The 17,834-nt window shown below is 33.4% G+C and overlaps 1 protein-coding gene across 1 annotated transcript in view; it reads right to left on the minus strand.

Moving 5' to 3' along the window:
• The window catches only part of LOC128388946 (potassium voltage-gated channel subfamily A member 2-like), a 56,372-nt gene that overhangs the window by 2,143 nt on the left and 36,395 nt on the right, over positions 1-17,834 (minus strand). The window contains exons 2-3 of the mRNA XM_053348417.1: positions 2,105-2,344; positions 991-1,528 (exon numbers count right to left, since the gene is read on the minus strand). Of these exons, the coding sequence (XP_053204392.1) occupies positions 991-1,528; positions 2,105-2,344 (778 nt within the window). The remainder of the gene's footprint in view (positions 1-990; positions 1,529-2,104; positions 2,345-17,834) is intronic.

Genomic DNA, 17,834 nt, shown 5'->3' on the forward strand with positions numbered 1-17,834 from the left:
GTCAGCTCAAAATGCCAATTGTGAACCTGAATTCTTGAAATCCCCTGAAATCTACCTCCTTTCATCCCACTTTCCACCCTCTTTACCTTTTACCTTTTAACGTAAACATCATCACAAAGGATAAGATAAAACTCAGAATTTTCTCAACTCCAAGTAAAATTGATCAAAGGAAATAACAAAAGTCCATCTTGTATTTATCTTCCTCCTCATCTTACCTTTCATCAAATAGATTTATCATCTAGCCTTTTATCATCATCATCATCATCGTGATCAATAATTTCACCATGATGATTATTCAATGTCCATTGTCAACATGGTAAACATTTATATCAATTCAATTTTCCTATGAAAACAACAAAAAAAACTCAGAACCAGAATTGAGATTGAAATTGGAATCAGTGATTCATTCAAATCACTTTTTTCACAATTTACCTTTTCTCCGAAAACTCAATTTCTCATTCATCAGAATCTTTTTTTCTCTCTCAGTCTCCTTGTAGCTCTCATGATATAATTTCATGCTCTATCATCCTCTCTCTCTCTCTCTCTCTCTCTCTCTCTCTCTCTCTCAGCATCTCCCACACTCTCCTCCTGTTTTTCAAATGCAAAAAGATCACCATGAAAAGAAACTGAATTTTCTGAATCAACTCATCTGTCAAATACTGAAGATGAAAAAAAAGTTCTGATGTCAAATAATATTTTTTTCATAATCATGGAAAACTAACAAACTCATCATTTGTCATCATTACGATTAACATGATACAAAAAAAGTTTATCATTTGATTAAATATAAATATCGACTGTATAATCATGATAATTAAAATAAGAAAGGAAGAACAAAAAAAAAGTATAACATCATCAGGAAATGAATTTGAATAAAGTTTAGTTGAGAAAATGATCATGAAGAGATGGATTTGAATTGGAACATTTACTGTTTTTGGACGGATCCAATTGGTTGGGAGGAATCGAATATTAATCAAGTTAATTAATTACCTTGAGAAATTCTATTTTCGATGGACAAGCTAATAGACGAATTATGAATTCGACGAGAAACCAAACTATGCATAAACTTTCAATGATGAAGAACGGATTCTCAGGGGAGGGAACATCGTCTTCCATTACTCGGGTCTTATTGTCTTTGGTGGTGAAAATCTTGTAGTGTTTATATTGAGGCAAAGTTTCCAGGCAAAAGATCACTATTGATACAATAATGACCAGTACTGAGGTGATGGCCACTATTCTCGCGGCCTGAGAGGACTCTGGGTGCTCAAAGAGTAACCATAACTTCCGGTGGATCTCATTTGTTGGCAGTGGTCGATCCTCTTTATCGGCGGCAAATCCTTCGTCCGCCTTTAACTTTTCCAATGCTTCCTCACCAAGTTCGTAAAATTTAACCTCCTCCACGAAAATATCCAAAGGGACATTTCCGGGTCTCCGTAAACGTCCACAACTTTGATAATAATATAAAATTCCCTCGAAGGCTATTCGACATCGATCGAAAAAATATTCATTCCGATTTGGATCAAAGTACCTATCGAAATTCAAAAATAATAGACAATCAAGTTTACCAAACTTTTTAATTGTTTCGATTATTTTTAATAATCAACAAACTTCTCGAGGTTAAGTAAAAGTTAATTAGTAGATTGTTTTGTATTATTAATATTTCCATTGATAAAAATGTAATATTTTGTTTTCTTAATGATTAATGGTCACAATTTGTTTCTAATCATTGTTTCCAATCAACAATCAATTATTATTCATTAGGATTATAATTACTTTGTTTACAGTGAGATAATTAAATTTAATTGCGAAATTTGGTCATTCAATCAATTTAATTGGTAAAACTTTTTTTTTCTCACTTTTCTTTTCATATCTAAACCATAATCGAATCGTTTTCAATTAATTTTAATTACTCGTCTTTCTAACAATTAGTTAATTGTTTTCCTTCCGTTCAACTAATTGCTTCTTTTTCAATTTCTAACAATAGATTAAGCTTTTAATTATGACAATATGTTTGATGAAAGAGAAAATGTAATCAAGGAAGAAGAGAAGTTTCAAAACTTTTCGAAAACTTTTTTTTTCGAAAAAATCAGTTGACTGAACTTACCTAATTCGACGAAGTGGATCACCTAATAATGTATCTCGAAATAAGTTTAATGTTCTTAATTGTGTCTCGAATTTAGTTCCAGAAACATTGATAATAACCCGTTCGCAAAGGGAATGATCGTGTTCTAATTGTTCAAATCGATGAGACGGATTAAAGTTGCCAAGAGCTGTTTCTGACCCGCTACGAACTTTGGCCTTTTCACTGGGCTGGTCATTGTTCCCGCTCGCTTTGGATACATTCCTAATATATAACGGAGAGAGATAGAGATGAAGTTAATTCAATTTGGATGATAAATTTTTTCTTTCAACATATTAACAGGGAAACAAGAAAATGCAATCATGTTAATCATTAGAATCTTGTCTCTCTCATCAATCCTTTTTAATAACGATTCAATAACGGATATTGATTTTAGATAGAATTGAAAATCCTGTCAGATGAAAGTTAATCTTTTCTATTTTTATTCTGAACAACCCAATCAGTGAATCAATATTATCATTTGATTCTAATACTTGTGAATATGCATTGAACATTTTTCATGGAAGCAGAATTTCCGAAATCAATCTTAGATCAAATCATCGGAACGAAGTGAAAAAGACAAAGAATCAGGATTGAGAACAGATTAGATATCAACGAGATGATAATTCGTGTGTTGAAAACGATCGAGAATGAATAATAATGATGATCCAGTTGATAGAAATGAAACTATTCAGAATTTCATGGTATTAGAAAAGAAAAGAAATCAGTTCATTCCCTAGAAGAGTGAGATAATTTCAAGAAAATAAGAGAGAGAGAGAAAGTAAATTCTTGGATCACCAGTCAATATCAATGAGAAGGATATTCAAAAGTCGAAATGAACTTGGAAGAAAAAGACAAAGAGAAGACAAGAGGGAGAAAGGGAGAGAGATAATCGATATTTAAAGAGAGAGAGAGAGAGAGAGAGAGAGGAAGAGGAAAAGGAAGCAAAAGCTGAGTTGAAATTTATGAGGATGAAAAAAACCTTGAGTAGCAAAAGAATCAAGAATTAGATGAAGACAATGAAGATTCAGAGCGAGAGAGAAGTGGAAGATAGTGAGTGAATACTTGTTTTATTCAATCAGTCAGAACGTAAATGGTTTGAGTTTGTAAGAAAGTCAGAGGAATTCATGGCGAATTCAAGAAGAATCCCCTGAAATCTATGGATGGTATAAAGAGAGATGAAGAAAAGCCTTGAGCAACTCGAGAGTATACAAAGTACAAACTGATGAAAGAGAGAAAAACTCAAGACAAAAACAAACAGAAACTGAAACGAACCCGGTGAACAACAGAAAATCACCAATCATGTTAATATCTCAGGGAAGGATAAGTTGAGATGAAAAAAGAAATAGATAAGTAGCCAAATAATAATAATAGTAACAAAATGTTCCAACGAAATCTTTTTCTTTTTCAGCTTAAAGAGTTGACATTTCTCTTGGTGGTCAACTGGTCATTTAGAGGTGAAACTTTAGCCAAGATCGTAATTGGTTTTTCTGGTTTCTTCTGGTTAAACCTTTATGACTTTGGTTATTTTATCTTCAATTTTATTGTCACTTGTAACTATTGAACTTGGTTATCAACAATTAACATCAATCAGAGGACAATTAACATTATTAACTGAACATTTATCAGGAATAAGTTCACATAGACAAATAGTTTTCCGATTCATTAAATAAATTACGATTCAAGTTTTTATTATCATTTCCTCTTGGAACCACAAATTGAATATCATGGTAATGATGATAACCTTAATTTCATCATCATTAACTGAGTTTTTTTTACTCTTTCAGGTTGATTCATGAATCGTTTCAATCATTATCATGTGTATGTTTGTGTTTGTTTTGTTCATTGTTTTCACATGAATTGGATGGTGTTCAAACTTTGCTTTTCATGGGAGAAAACAGGGTAAATGAATTGAATGGAACGAAAAATGAAAAAGAAACAAAAAAAATAGTTCGAAACCTTCCGAATGTAATTTTAGGGTTAGAACTCGATTATTCCTCATAGTTGTTGCTCTCTATCGATGCTGTTGTTATTTTCGGTTCGTTTTTCTTTATTCTTATTCAATTCGATAGATTTAATCGCTCATAATTTATCTGATTCACGATTCTGGTTCATTTCGATGCATCTGATTCAGACTAAATTCACCCATGAATCTGATGGCTGAATAATTGAACTGAAATAAATATACTCGATTGGATGATGAAAAAAACATGATTAGTTGAACATCATCATGAAATCATCATGATTACTATTTAATTCGTGTTATTATTTATTTACTTAATGAGCTGAGGATTGGAGATATCGGAACAAAAAAGAAAGACTCAATCTCCATTCACATCAACGATTTACCATCAATATTTCATCATGACGATGTTTATACTCATAATCTTTACCCTGAAGGCATCGACAATTTATTCTGGATTGTAAACATTTACATCCGTTTTCCGGTGTTGAGGTGAAACTAACTTTCTCTCTGCTTCTTGTTAATTTCTTATCCTCATCATTAAACTGCAATCATAAGATGATCATCATCATGAAATTGACGAAGCAAATTGTTATAATCAACAACTCTGTCCATCATGAGTTTGCTTCATTGGATGCAATTCGAGTCTTGGAAAAGTTCATTTTGCATTTTGATTGATTGAACTTTTTTTTTCGCTGTTCCCCTCAAGTTACATGATAAGAGACTGAGAGATGGAGAGACATGTAATTTTTCATCATCCTCTTCAATAACAGTATCTCATTTGGGGATCAAAATCATTAACTAATCATCAACTGAATCAGGAAATTGAATATAAATACACTGAGTTATCACTAGTTCCATGGTGGATTCATCAAGTTTACAAACACATTGAAATTATCTCAAGATGATCAAGTAAACAAGTACATCATCATCATCATCATCATCAACCTTTGATTTGATAATTATCTAGAGCCCAGGGAATCATCATGATGATGAGAACTGATTTTTTTCACCGAAAAAAAAATCCAACTGAACTTTAATTATCAAGGAGGAGATTAAGAGTTGATGAAGAAATATTTTCCCCGATCAACAATTAACTAATCATCTCTGAAAACTCAATACAATACAATTAATGAATATCATCATGATATGAATGATGATGATGACAAAATGAAACGCAACCAATGAAGAAATGAAAGATTATATCTTATCTTGATCATCTTCATCATTAGAACTGACAATAATATCATCCACCTCTTTTTTCCCACCACCTCCTACTCAATATCTTGTTAACTTCTCGTTGACACTTTAGATAATGAATTAAGTCCAATGGTCAAGTTTACTTGATAACAAACAGTTGATTGTTTTTCATACTTGACCAACGACATCAATTCATTATTATCATCACGATGATGATGACCAACAATTGAGAAAACAAATCATCAGATGAATGAAGACATTGATAACAATCATCTTCATTCTTGATGAAATTAACACCACCAATGAACTAATAATAAATATCATGGAGGAGGAGGAGGAAAAAAGATGAAGATAAAGAGACGATAAGATTCAGGAATCATGATGAAAAATAACACCAAGACTCTGAATAGATGAGATGAAAAACAAATACCATTACCAAGCAAACAATAAACAAACAACGTTTGCAACAACTGAATAATAATGATAGCATAAAAAAAGTGATAAAATAATAACACTGATGGTGTTCAGGGTGTTCAGGGTGAACAGGGTGGAGTGGGTGAGATGGTAGCTGATGATGGTGGTGATGACGATGTTTAGTGGGAAGAAACTGAGAAAACAGTTCCAAATACTTTGGGTGGTGTTGATAAATTGATTTCAATGTTGAACTTTATTTAACTCAGATGATGATAACAATAGTAATAATAGAATGCCAAGAAAAGAGAGAGAGAGAGAAATCTTCCGAATTCATGATAGAATATGAACAAAAAAAGTTCTTACAATTTTCTTTAACAAAGAAACAATCATGATAATAATAAATATATATTTCTACGGTTTATATTGTGTTATTATCCTCAACTTTTGGACTCATAAATATAAGTAAAAAAAAGCTATCATGACAATACCAGAGAAAAGGAGATAAAATTCTGAAAATTCTGAGTCAAAATCTTGTTTCAAATTGTTTTAATTCTTTCATGATGAAACTTTCCAATCTGAGCAATTGAGTTTTATTGAAAATTTTTTCATTTTTCTGCTGGAAAATTGTTCAGAATTCTGGTTCCATGAGAAATATTCATGAATACGATATGAATCTACCTGGAAATATGTAGCTAAAAGATAGAGATTGAAAATTTCAATCCTTCTTTTTATTAATTCTTAAAGCCTGAATTCATCCGGTAAACCATGATGATGAAAAATAAAGATGATAATCTGATATTTCTGAACTTTCAAATCTTCAGGTAAGATCAATTTTCAAAATGGTTGGATAAAAGTTATGATTTGTCACTTAAATTTAGTCTTCATGGTGGATTCTCAGGATTGATTCATTGAAATTCACTCCCTGTGACCTTTTTTTACTTGCTTCTTGTTTCATGGGAAAAGTTTCAAAATTTTCTGATTATATTTCATTTCATTCATCAAATTATCCTGCATCATGATTATTGTTATTAGTTTGAATTTACTCTGATAAAATTAAACCAATAAGTATGATAATATATATTATCGATCATGATGATAATATTACTTGAGTAAAATGATAATATGATCAAGTAACAAATTTGTTGTTCAATTGTTGGAATCATTTTCTTTGTTCATTATAAATTAAATGGTAATCAAATTGTTTGTTGTCTCATTAAAATAACAATTTAAACTTAATTCATGAGTTAAGATTGAAACTCATGTGATTGTATCTCCTTCCCACTGAATCAAGTCAACTAAATGTTAGTTTTTTTTTACTTCTATCTAATTTAGTTGGTGTTCATTGGGGTGGTTCAGAGTTTTAGTTAACTGTAAGTGAATTTATTAGTTGGAAAAGATTTTCATTCCAACATTGGCTTGGTAATATTGTTTACGATTGAATTTCATTGTGATTTTAATGCTGTTGACAAATCTAATAGTTGAAAGTGTTATTATCGAGGTGATAATGATGCATGAATGGAGAGGAGTTGATGATAGGTGATGGTGGTAAATGTATTAATATATAGCTTGAAATTTTCCTCACCGAGGAAAACTTTGCCTTTGTTTTTCATGGTAAATTCAAGATAAAGAGTGAAATCTGTAAGATGTGATTGTGAGGATGGAAATTAGGATCTAATTAATTCTTGGATCCGAATTCTTAATTGAATTTAATTTCATATCTTTTAATATTTACTCATTTCATTTAAATTCATTTCTTTTATTTTTATTGTTAAAACAATTTAACTATTGATCTTAATTAGGGTATCTAATGATACCTTCCCCTCTCTTTAAAATTACCAAAAATTGGTGATTTAAGAAAGAGAACAAATTTCTCTTTCTTTTTGTTAAGATGAACAATATGTTAAATTGTTAACCTTTTCATTTTTATACTTTTTATCATCATTTAGCTTTAACTAACGTTTGTTGATTAGATTTGACCTAATGGCTTATCGAAGCAACTTTGATTATCTTCCCCCATTTTAATTTGTAACCCCCTTAAATTTGTTTAGAAACAAAGATTAATCTTCAATTGAAGTTAAGTTTACTTTCAACTTTTGATTAGTCGACTTCCTTTTTTTGTGTTCAACTTTGTTCTTTTTTAAGAATTTCAATTCAATTCGAATTTCCCCTGAACAATTATCATTGTTCTTTTCTTCAATTAGAGTACCTCCAAGTCTCATTTTCTTACACTTATTAGTGTTTTTTTTCATTTGTTTTAATAAACATTTAAACCAATAATTTGGTTAATTGATAAATCTTGGTAAGTCCCCCTCTAATTGAAACCAATTAAAGAATTGAATCACTGTTGATCCTGAAAGATCCTGAATAACTTGGCGTGAAAGGCAAGTTAAATTTTCCAGCCATTTTAATCTCAACTATAATTAAGTTTAAACCTCATCACTTTGGTGATATTTTGTGATCTTTGAATCAACAATTCCACACATTTCCTTTTAGTGAAAGACTTTTGTCTCTTCATTCAAAAAACTCAACCTTTCACTTGGTGCTGTCACCAGGATTGGTAGTGCTTTCATCTTTAATTGGTGTTGTGTATCTTGTGCTTTGACACTATTATGCCTCGTACTTCTGTTACTAAGGTAAAAAACCTTACTTCTGAGGAAGTTAAGGAACTATTCCGAACGTGGTCAATTCCACCACCGGTACTTGCTTCAATTTCGGCCAAGAAATTGATCGATGTCTTAAAGACACATTTTCTACTTATTGGTGAATCTTTGGATTCTTCAACAATTCAACAACTACCCATTGATGATCTAAGAAATCAGGAAATTCCTGAATGGGTTACATCAGCTCGTATTGCTGGTATTAGTGAAGATGAACTTCAACTGTTCATCCAAAAAATTGGACGTGATGAAGAAACGATTCTGACCATCACTTATTGTGATTTATCTTCCCTTTCATTTTCATTGGGAACTCTTCGAAAATTCCAAAATGTTCTTAATGAACATGGTGCTTCAATCATCGCTCCAAATCAACCTACTGGTTCATCTTCAACTTCAACTAATGTTGACTCATCTTCCCCTGTTACTTCCAATTCTAATGAACTATTGGTTTCGTCCTTGGCTCAATTCGCTCAATCTCTAAGGAGAGATCCGGAAGTAACTGAATTCCAAAAAGGTGAAGATATGATTGCTTGGGTCAACAAAACCAAATCAAGGCTTCAACAGGAAAATGTCGACGATGAGACTCGCCTCCGTTGTTTCCGTAAAGGTATGGCTTATGAACTTTTAAATACCGCTAAATCTATCGATTCCTCAATCACTAATTATCGTGATTATATTAATGCTCTTTTGGAGAAATTAAATTGCCCTTCAATGCAATACTCCGCTGATTTTGAATTAAGACAATTTCGCTATCGCTTAGACGATCACCCTTCAAATTACTTTGACCAATTAACAAGTCTTGTTCATAAATCTTATGGATCTCAAATTCCTGACAAAATTCTCACTGCAGAAATTGTTAATCATTTACCTTCATTCATTCGTGATGAAATTTATGTTCTTGGCGTGAACACCGATCGAGATAAGATCTTTAATGTCCTTATTAGGAAACACTTTGAATACACTCAACAAATGAAGCTGAATAAAGCTAAAGCTTCAAAGCCTTTTGACTCTAAAGGTAAAAACGAAGGAAAAAATTCAACTTTTGGGAAAATGTTTAAACGAAACAATCAACCTCAAAAGCCTTCAAATTCTAACTCATATAAATCTTCTAAGGAAGAAACTTGTCGATATTGTAAAGACGAAGGACATGATGTTTTCAATTGTCCAGTTCTCGCCAGAAAGAAGCAATTTCCAAAACCTGCTTCAACAGTTTCTCGTTCCAATTCATCATCATCAACCAATTCCGCTCCTCAAGCTAATGCTAATTTACTTACAGTTCATCCGGAACCTGAATCTTCAGCTCTCCGTCAAACTGAATTTTCTTTTGCAGTTTCGCCTGCTATTCAACCAATTACTCAACTTGGTCCTTCTTTTCTTCGCTATATGCCACAAGCAACTTTTAAACTTTGCAAGCCGAACCGTGAGTTCCTAAAGGAAGGTAATGTTCTTCTTGATACTGGATCAAATATTTCAGCTTTAGATGCTAATGTCGCAAATGAACTTGGAGTTCATACCATTCATTTTGATCGAGTTCTTAAAGGAATTGTATCCAATTCTTATGTTCGATCTCAAGGTTATGCATATGCTCTAATAAAGCATCCAGATATGACGGAATCACGAGTTCTAAAACTTCAAATTGTCAAAGACTTTGAGCCTGTTTGTCTCATTGGAAATTCCTTCATTCATTTATACTACATGAGTATGGCAAGCGATGGACTTGAGTATAAAATTAAGGTTAAAGAAACACCTATGGGTGAACTTCTCGATCCCACTTTCTACTTTAGATTTTGCACTCCCGAGGAAACACAAAAAATAATTCAAACCGCAACAAAAGTTTCTGGAGATTCCAACTCTTCATTTATCATCGATCAAATTAAAGCAAAGATTGATGATCCTGCTGTTAAAATTGATCTAATTAATTCAGATCAACGAACTTTCAAGCTATTACTTGATGATGAAAGTGCTATTATCGCACGTTGTGATCTTGCTGATCCACTTGATATGAAACTCATTGAGTTCATTGAAAAAATTGAAAAAAGAATTGATCCTTCTTTGGATAAGTCTCAACGTAGACAATTAATTGAATTATTTGATAATTATCAAGATTGTTTTTCTCATCATAAACATGATCTAGGTTTCGTCCCTTCTGAAATTTGTCCCGTTGAAATTGATATCGGAGACAATCCTGTTCCTTATCAGAAACCTTACAATTGTCCCCCTAATCGTCGTGAAGCTTTTAAAAGCATTATTAAAGATATGATGGAACACAATTTAATCGAACCTTCTGATGCCGAAGGTGGTTCCCCGTCAATTTTGGTTCCACGATCTGATGGATCCTTTAGGATGGTAACAGACTATCGTCTTCTAAATCGACTTACCAAGGTTCCACGTTACCCAATGCCCCGCATTGATGACATTATCTCTGTGGTAAGAGGAGGTCAATATTTTAATATGTTTGACCTTGCTCAAGGTTATCACCAAATTGAGCTTCCAGAAAAAGAACGCACTAAAACGGTTTTTGTTACCCCTGATGGGAAATATCAATATACTCGCTTACCTATGGGATTAAGCGGTGCTCCATTCATTTTTCAACGACTGATGAACAAAGTGCTCGATGGTTTACAGTATAAAATCTGCATCGGCTACTTCGATGATATTCCTGTGGTAGGAAAAACTTTTGAAGAATTAATTGCTAATACAATCTTGGTCCTTGAACGATTTAGGAAATATAACCTAAAAGTTAAAGTCGAAAAATGTGATTTTGGATTCAAGGAAATTCTTCTTCTTGGACACCTCGTAAGTGGTGATGGTGTTCGTCCTGACCCTAAGAAGGTCGAAGCTTTGAAAAAATTACCATACCCAAAAAATGTTAAACAACTTCAATCGCTTCTGGGCTGCTACAATTATTTTTCCAGGTATATTCCTAATTATTCTGCTATTGCAGCTCCTCTCTTTCGTTTGGTCTCGAAAGAAAAAAGATTCAAAATTTTAAAAGAAGATGAAAAAGCTTTGGACACTTTAAAAAATGCATTGGTAAAAGAAACCCTTCTTGTCCATTTTAATCCTGATCTTCGCAGGAAAATTACCTGTGATGCTTCTGAATTCGCTGTGGGAGGTATTCTCCTTCAGGAAGATGATACATCCGAATCTTTTGATTCCTCTTCTCCAATTGATAAAATTATTCACTGGCGCCCATTGAGTTTTTACTCACAAAAATTGCAACCAAATCAAAGAAACTGGACTGTTTCTGAAAAAGAATGTTTCGCCATTCATGTTTGTGTAAACAAATTTAATCATTATCTTGAACATGCTGAATTCCTAGTGGAAACGGACCATCATGCTCTTTGTCAGATGACTAAAATCAACTTTAAAAATTCGCGAATTAACCGCTGGTCCATTATGATGGGAAATCTTTCTTATACTGTGATTTATAAGAAAGGAAGTTTACACGCTCCTGATTGTTTTTCTCGACATCCTTGTGAATGGGAACATCGTAAACGATTGGATCCCGAAGAAGAGTATTTGGATAAACTCTTCCTGGTAAACTATTGTTCCGACCCTGAAGACTATCATTATTATGATCTCGGAATGAATATAATTAATGTTCATTTAAGTTTACCTTTTTCACCTGATCTTAAAGATCTTCCTATTATTTTTTATAATACTCAAGGAGAAATTGCTCAGTTAAGACCAGATCTTGCTGATAAACCAGATAAAATTCAATTTTCCTATTGGAAAGAAAAAGTTAGAGCTCATCAAGCTCTTGATCCGTTAATTCAAAAAGTTAAACCTCTTCTAGAAAAGCAATTTCCCAACGTAAAAAATTACATCTTAAAAGACGATTTGGTCTATCGTAAAGATGATGGTACTCCTTTTGGATCTCGCTTGGTAATTGATAAAGAAATACTCAAAGATATTTTCGAGTATGATCACACTTCCCCTATTGGAGGTCATTTTGCTGCTCAAAAGACTTTCGATCAAATCTCAAGAAGATTTTGGTGCCCTTACCTTTGGGAAGAAGTTAAGAAACTTTGTGATCAATGTGTTACTTGCCAATTGGCTAAACCTTCAAATACAATTTACATTGACCCTTCAACCAAGCCGATACCTTCAAGTATTTTCGACCGATTAGAATTGGACGTAATGGGTCCAATAACGGTAAATCATTCTAAAAAATACATAATCGTCCTCGTCGATATTCTGTCTCGTTATGTTCAAGCTGATCTTTTCCCTAATCAAACTGCAGATACTGTTATTAACTTTCTTACTAACTCTTTTCATACCTTTGGGTATCCTAAATGTATACAGACAGATCAAGGTTCCAATTTCATGTCTAAAGAATTCAATGATTTTCTAAAGAAAAATGCGATTAAACATGAAAATTCAACTTCTTATCACCCACAATCGCAGGGTGTAGTTGAGCGAAGTAATCGGACCATTGCCGAAAGACTAAGGTCTTATGTGATCGAAAATGGTCCACGAAAATTGAAATTGGCTCTTGATGCGTCTATTTTTGCTATTAACAGTTCGGTCCACAAGATAACCCGCTTTTCCCCATACTTTTTAGTATTTGGTAAACATCCTAGAAAACCTATTGATAATCTGCTTGATCTTTCTGATTCCTTCTTAACTAACGTTAACGATGCCAGAAAATTAGCTTTTGCTCGCTTACATGCACAGCAATTATATCAGATTAACCGCTTAACTAAGCTTCATCACCAATCTCCCTATAAGGAAGGTGATTTCATTCTGATCAAAAACGAATCTATCGATCCAAAATTCTCAAAGAAATTAAACAAAAAATATCATGGACCTTTTCTTATTATTGGTATTTCTAAAGGTGCTTGTTTTGTTATAGAAATTGATGACTTGGTCATCTTCAGTGTAAACGTTTCAAATACGAAACTTTTTAAAGGAGAAGTTAATGAGAAAATGAAATTATTGAGAGATCGATATTTCAATCCTTCTACTTTTCTTGAAAATCAAGACTTTGCATCATCTTTAGATGAACAATTAGCTGATTCTTTTATTAGAAATCACCATGATGAATATGATATTGAGAATGATGATCAAATGAATGACCCTCCATCAACTAACATTGACCTTTATCCTGAATCTGATTCTATTAACCCATCTAATGATGCTGAACAAATTAACGAAGATTTTAACAACCAAAATTCTGATTCTATCGAATCAACCCCACCACTGGTAAACAACGATTATCTTGAAGAAAATTTAATCCCATCTATTGATGTTACCGTTAAGAAAAAACGAAAATACATTACCGCTGATAAATTGATTTCTAATCAAAAAGTGATTAATCATCAAGACCAAAACAAACCTTTAACCAGGTCACAAAAACTAAACCAACGGAAAATTAACACTTTTGTGCTTTGTTTGTGCTTCACCTTAACAAGTGAAGATGAAGAGTTAAACCCTGACCAATTCAGACTAATTAGTCAAGAAATCAATTATCACAAACCTATTGGTTTCTCATGTGATAATTACCAATTTGGAAAAGTTTCTCACGTTTCAAAAATTAATTGCTTTGGCAATATTAAAATTGACTCTCTCAAATTTCGAAAGTCGATAATTAAATTGTTTCTTTTTCTCTGTCTAGAAACAGTTTCTAATTGTTTGTTGAAGCGAAAAGTTGAAGAGTCAATTCTTTTCCAATTGTGCTTTTTTAATCTTGTTTCCCTTGATTACTTATCAGTAACTATTAATTTACATTGTGACTTTAATCACCTCCAGTTAAGCTTTTTAAAACTAAATCAAAAGCTTAATCATCTCTACTCTATCAAGTTAATTTACTATAAAAACACAATGTCATCTCCCCTTGACCTCAGTGTCAAAAACTCTTCATCTAGTGAAACTAGTGAATCCATTTCTCCCAAAAACTTTTGCTCATCTCCCATACCTGGTCCATCTCAATTACCTCAATTATCTCGTGCCAGTTCATTTAGTTCAGTGACTGAACAAACAATTGAAGCTTCAACTTCATCTAACATGGAACCTAAAGGCCCTAATATTGTTACTCCCATTGTTCTCAAAGAAGTTTTGGATAAACTTAAAATTCCGAAACGAGGTGCAGTTAAACGTTCACATGATTCTATCGAATCTAAAACTGGTGAAATTGAAACACCAAATTCTTCCATGGACATTTCGGATGATTCTTCCAATAAAACTGCTGTTAAATGGGCTGATCCTATTGAATCCTTTTGTTCCCCTTTGGTTGAAACCTCAACCTCAACAAAAATTGAAACTGGTGTAAAACCTAAACGTTACCCTGGACCTGAGGAATATCCCCTTGAGGAAGATGAGTATCCTGCTCCTTTACCCCTTGCAGAACCCCCTGAGTATACCTCATTAAATAAATTTAAAGAAGTTAAAGCCTACATCGATGCTAAGGCTAAAACCTTCTCGGAACAAAGTAAAAAATTTGAAAAAATGATAAGAGAAAAGCTCTATCTTAATCTCTATCAAGATGATTATATCTATCATGTTCCGTTACCCAAAATTCCTAGAGGAATACCAAAAGCCAACATCATCAACGAAAAAATTGAAAAAATAATCAAAGAGATTCGATGCCTGTTTTGTGAACAAGTATCCATTGATCCGAAATGTTGTAAATCGTGCAACAAATGGTACTGCAAAAAGTGTATCAATTGGCTTAGAGAATTGGTTATCCCTCTCAAACTTACACCTATTGGTGTCCCTGATAAATTTATCTGTATTCATCCTCAATGTGTTTCCAAATTTTCCCTGAAGGATGATTACCCTGAATTCGGTGCTGTTGATCCTACTCCTATTTATATTCACTATCGTGAAAGTAAATTCATCTGTCGTAGGACCCATTGTGCTCAATCTTTCAGCGCTGGCCTCTTCCAAGATCATGAGAATGGTTGTCGATTAGGACTCATTCGTGAAAATATTGATTTTGATTCTTCTCTCCCTTTTGTTCATGGTCCTTCTAGTGAAGAATTGGCAAATTGTCCTAAAAGACTGTTAGATTTTGTTCCACAACATCTCAAGTGCCTTCCATTACCCTCGATCAGTTACTCAACTCATTCTAGTGAATGGAATGAAAAAATGCAGCTTTGGGCTTGTCTCATGAATTTACGAGATGAAGATCCTGAGGATCCCCTGTTAACCCCAACTGCTATTCGAGGTTTTACCAATTTACGTTTAAATTTTTACAACAATTTAAAAAGATCTATTGATCCTTACCTTCCCCTTGATGAAGGTGAAGAATTCATTCAATCTCTTGGATTTAAAACCACTGTTGGTCGTGATATTGACCCTGGTTGGACCCAACGACCTCGAACCATTAAATGGTCTAGAGTACCACTTTACCTCTTAGAAGATTCGGAGGATTGGCTTAATTATGCCAAAGGTAAACCTGGTCGTCAACGAGCTTCCATTGATGTGGATGTTGCTGGTGAAATCCAATCAACTGATACCCCTTATTTGAGGATTAATCCACTTCTCCGATTGAGTGAATCTCAACAACAATTGGTTCGTGAAAATATAAGGGAATGGTTTCCCACTTTACGAGACTTTCGCCCTGAGGTTTACCCTCCATTAATCACGACAAAAAATCCCGCTAAGGCGATAGTAAGAAGAAATCGACAACGAGCTGCCTCTGAGGAATTCAATCGATTAACTACAATTAATCTTCAACCATTGAAACCGTTCGCTGAGCGACTCATTGATGAAAACATCCAAAGTCATCCATCTCCAACAACCACCTTTGCGATCCACATGAGATTTTGCAGAATCAATGAATACGAAGATGGAAAACTCATCCCTCGACCGAATCCTGTTTGGATTATTATAGTAGACGGTCATTTTGATGTTGTTTACGAGACTTTTGTCCAATACAAACACGTTGACTTCATGGACACTAAATTCCATGGTCTTCGATTCCGAGATCTTCGATATTCAAAGAACTTTAATTCTATTCGAGATCAAATCATACCCTATTTGGCTTGTGCCACAACCATTGTTGGTTCTGGGTTAATTAATATGTTCCGTGGACTTCAACTCTCCAATCGAGAGATCGATTTTCTTAAACCGAAACTTCGTGAAGTCACCCAATACTTTTCCCCTAGAAGGAATATCGGAACTTCTCTCTCTCTAATTGCCTTCCTAGTCTTCTCTGGCTACACCATTGAAGCTACTCATCATTCTCCAGGAGTTGAGGCTATTACCTCGATGAAGCTTTACATGGCCTTTTGGAAGGAAATTGAACAACAAGTTGGCATTCTTAATGATGGTATTCATCATGCTAACGCCCATTTCACGTGTAACAATAAGAAAGTCTCTCGACTTTTTGAACTTTATCAAGAAAAAGTTAATTCAAATGAAGCTGAATGGCCCCGTGATTGGAGCTATTACCATTTTGGTCTTCGAAACCAACCAAATTTTGACTATGTCAACTGTGCTTCACCCTCTTCTTCAATTCCATCAATCTGTGAATCCGAACAAGGATCTACATCTAGTGATGTTTCAAGTCAAGTGATTCCAGAAGAAAAAGAAAAAGAAAAAGAAAAAGAAAAAGAAAAAGACAATTCATCTAGTGATGATCTACTCCAATTCAGCAAGGAAAATTCTTGTGAGAGTATTGATCTCATTCCATCAGCATCGTCAACAATTCAAGAAGAAGACGAAGATACTTCAGAGGGACAACTACATGTTGTTATTCCCCAGGACGATATCCCTGATGAGACTTTCCGCCCCGAAACTCCAAATCTATTGGATTTTATGCCACTACACCGATCCCCAAGGAAAAAAGAGCCTGAAATTCAACAGGAAGATCCTAATGGATCATTAATCGACAGTGCTCACCATGGTGTTTCCGAAAATGATTCCTCCACCGCTGGAACTTCTGAATCTATGGATTTCAATACTTCTCAACCCAGTCGTCGAATCCGTTCCCAAGATTTAAAAAGATATCTTGATCAAAACCAACGGAAGTGTGAGGATGGAAATTAGGATCTAATTAATTCTTGGATCCGAATTCTTAATTGAATTTAATTTCATATCTTTTAATATTTACTCATTTCATTTAAATTCATTTCTTTTATTTTTATTGTTAAAACAATTTAACTATTGATCTTAATTAGGGTATCTAATGATACCTTCCCCTCTCTTTAAAATTACCAAAAATTGGTGATTTAAGAAAGAGAACAAATTTCTCTTTCTTTTTGTTAAGATGAACAATATGTTAAATTGTTAACCTTTTCATTTTTATACTTTTTATCATCATTTAGCTTTAACTAACGTTTGTTGATTAGATTTGACCTAATGGCTTATCGAAGCAACTTTGATTATCTTCCCCCATTTTAATTTGTAACCCCCTTAAATTTGTTTAGAAACAAAGATTAATCTTCAATTGAAGTTAAGTTTACTTTCAACTTTTGATTAGTCGACTTCCTTTTTTGTGTTCAACTTTGTTCTTTTTAAAATTTCAATTCAA

The sequence above is a fragment of the Panonychus citri genome, unplaced genomic scaffold (assembly GCF_014898815.1).
Source record: "Panonychus citri isolate SS breed McGregor unplaced genomic scaffold, ASM1489881v1 Contig00104, whole genome shotgun sequence".
In the NCBI taxonomy this organism is placed as follows: Eukaryota; Metazoa; Arthropoda; class Arachnida; order Trombidiformes; family Tetranychidae; genus Panonychus; species Panonychus citri.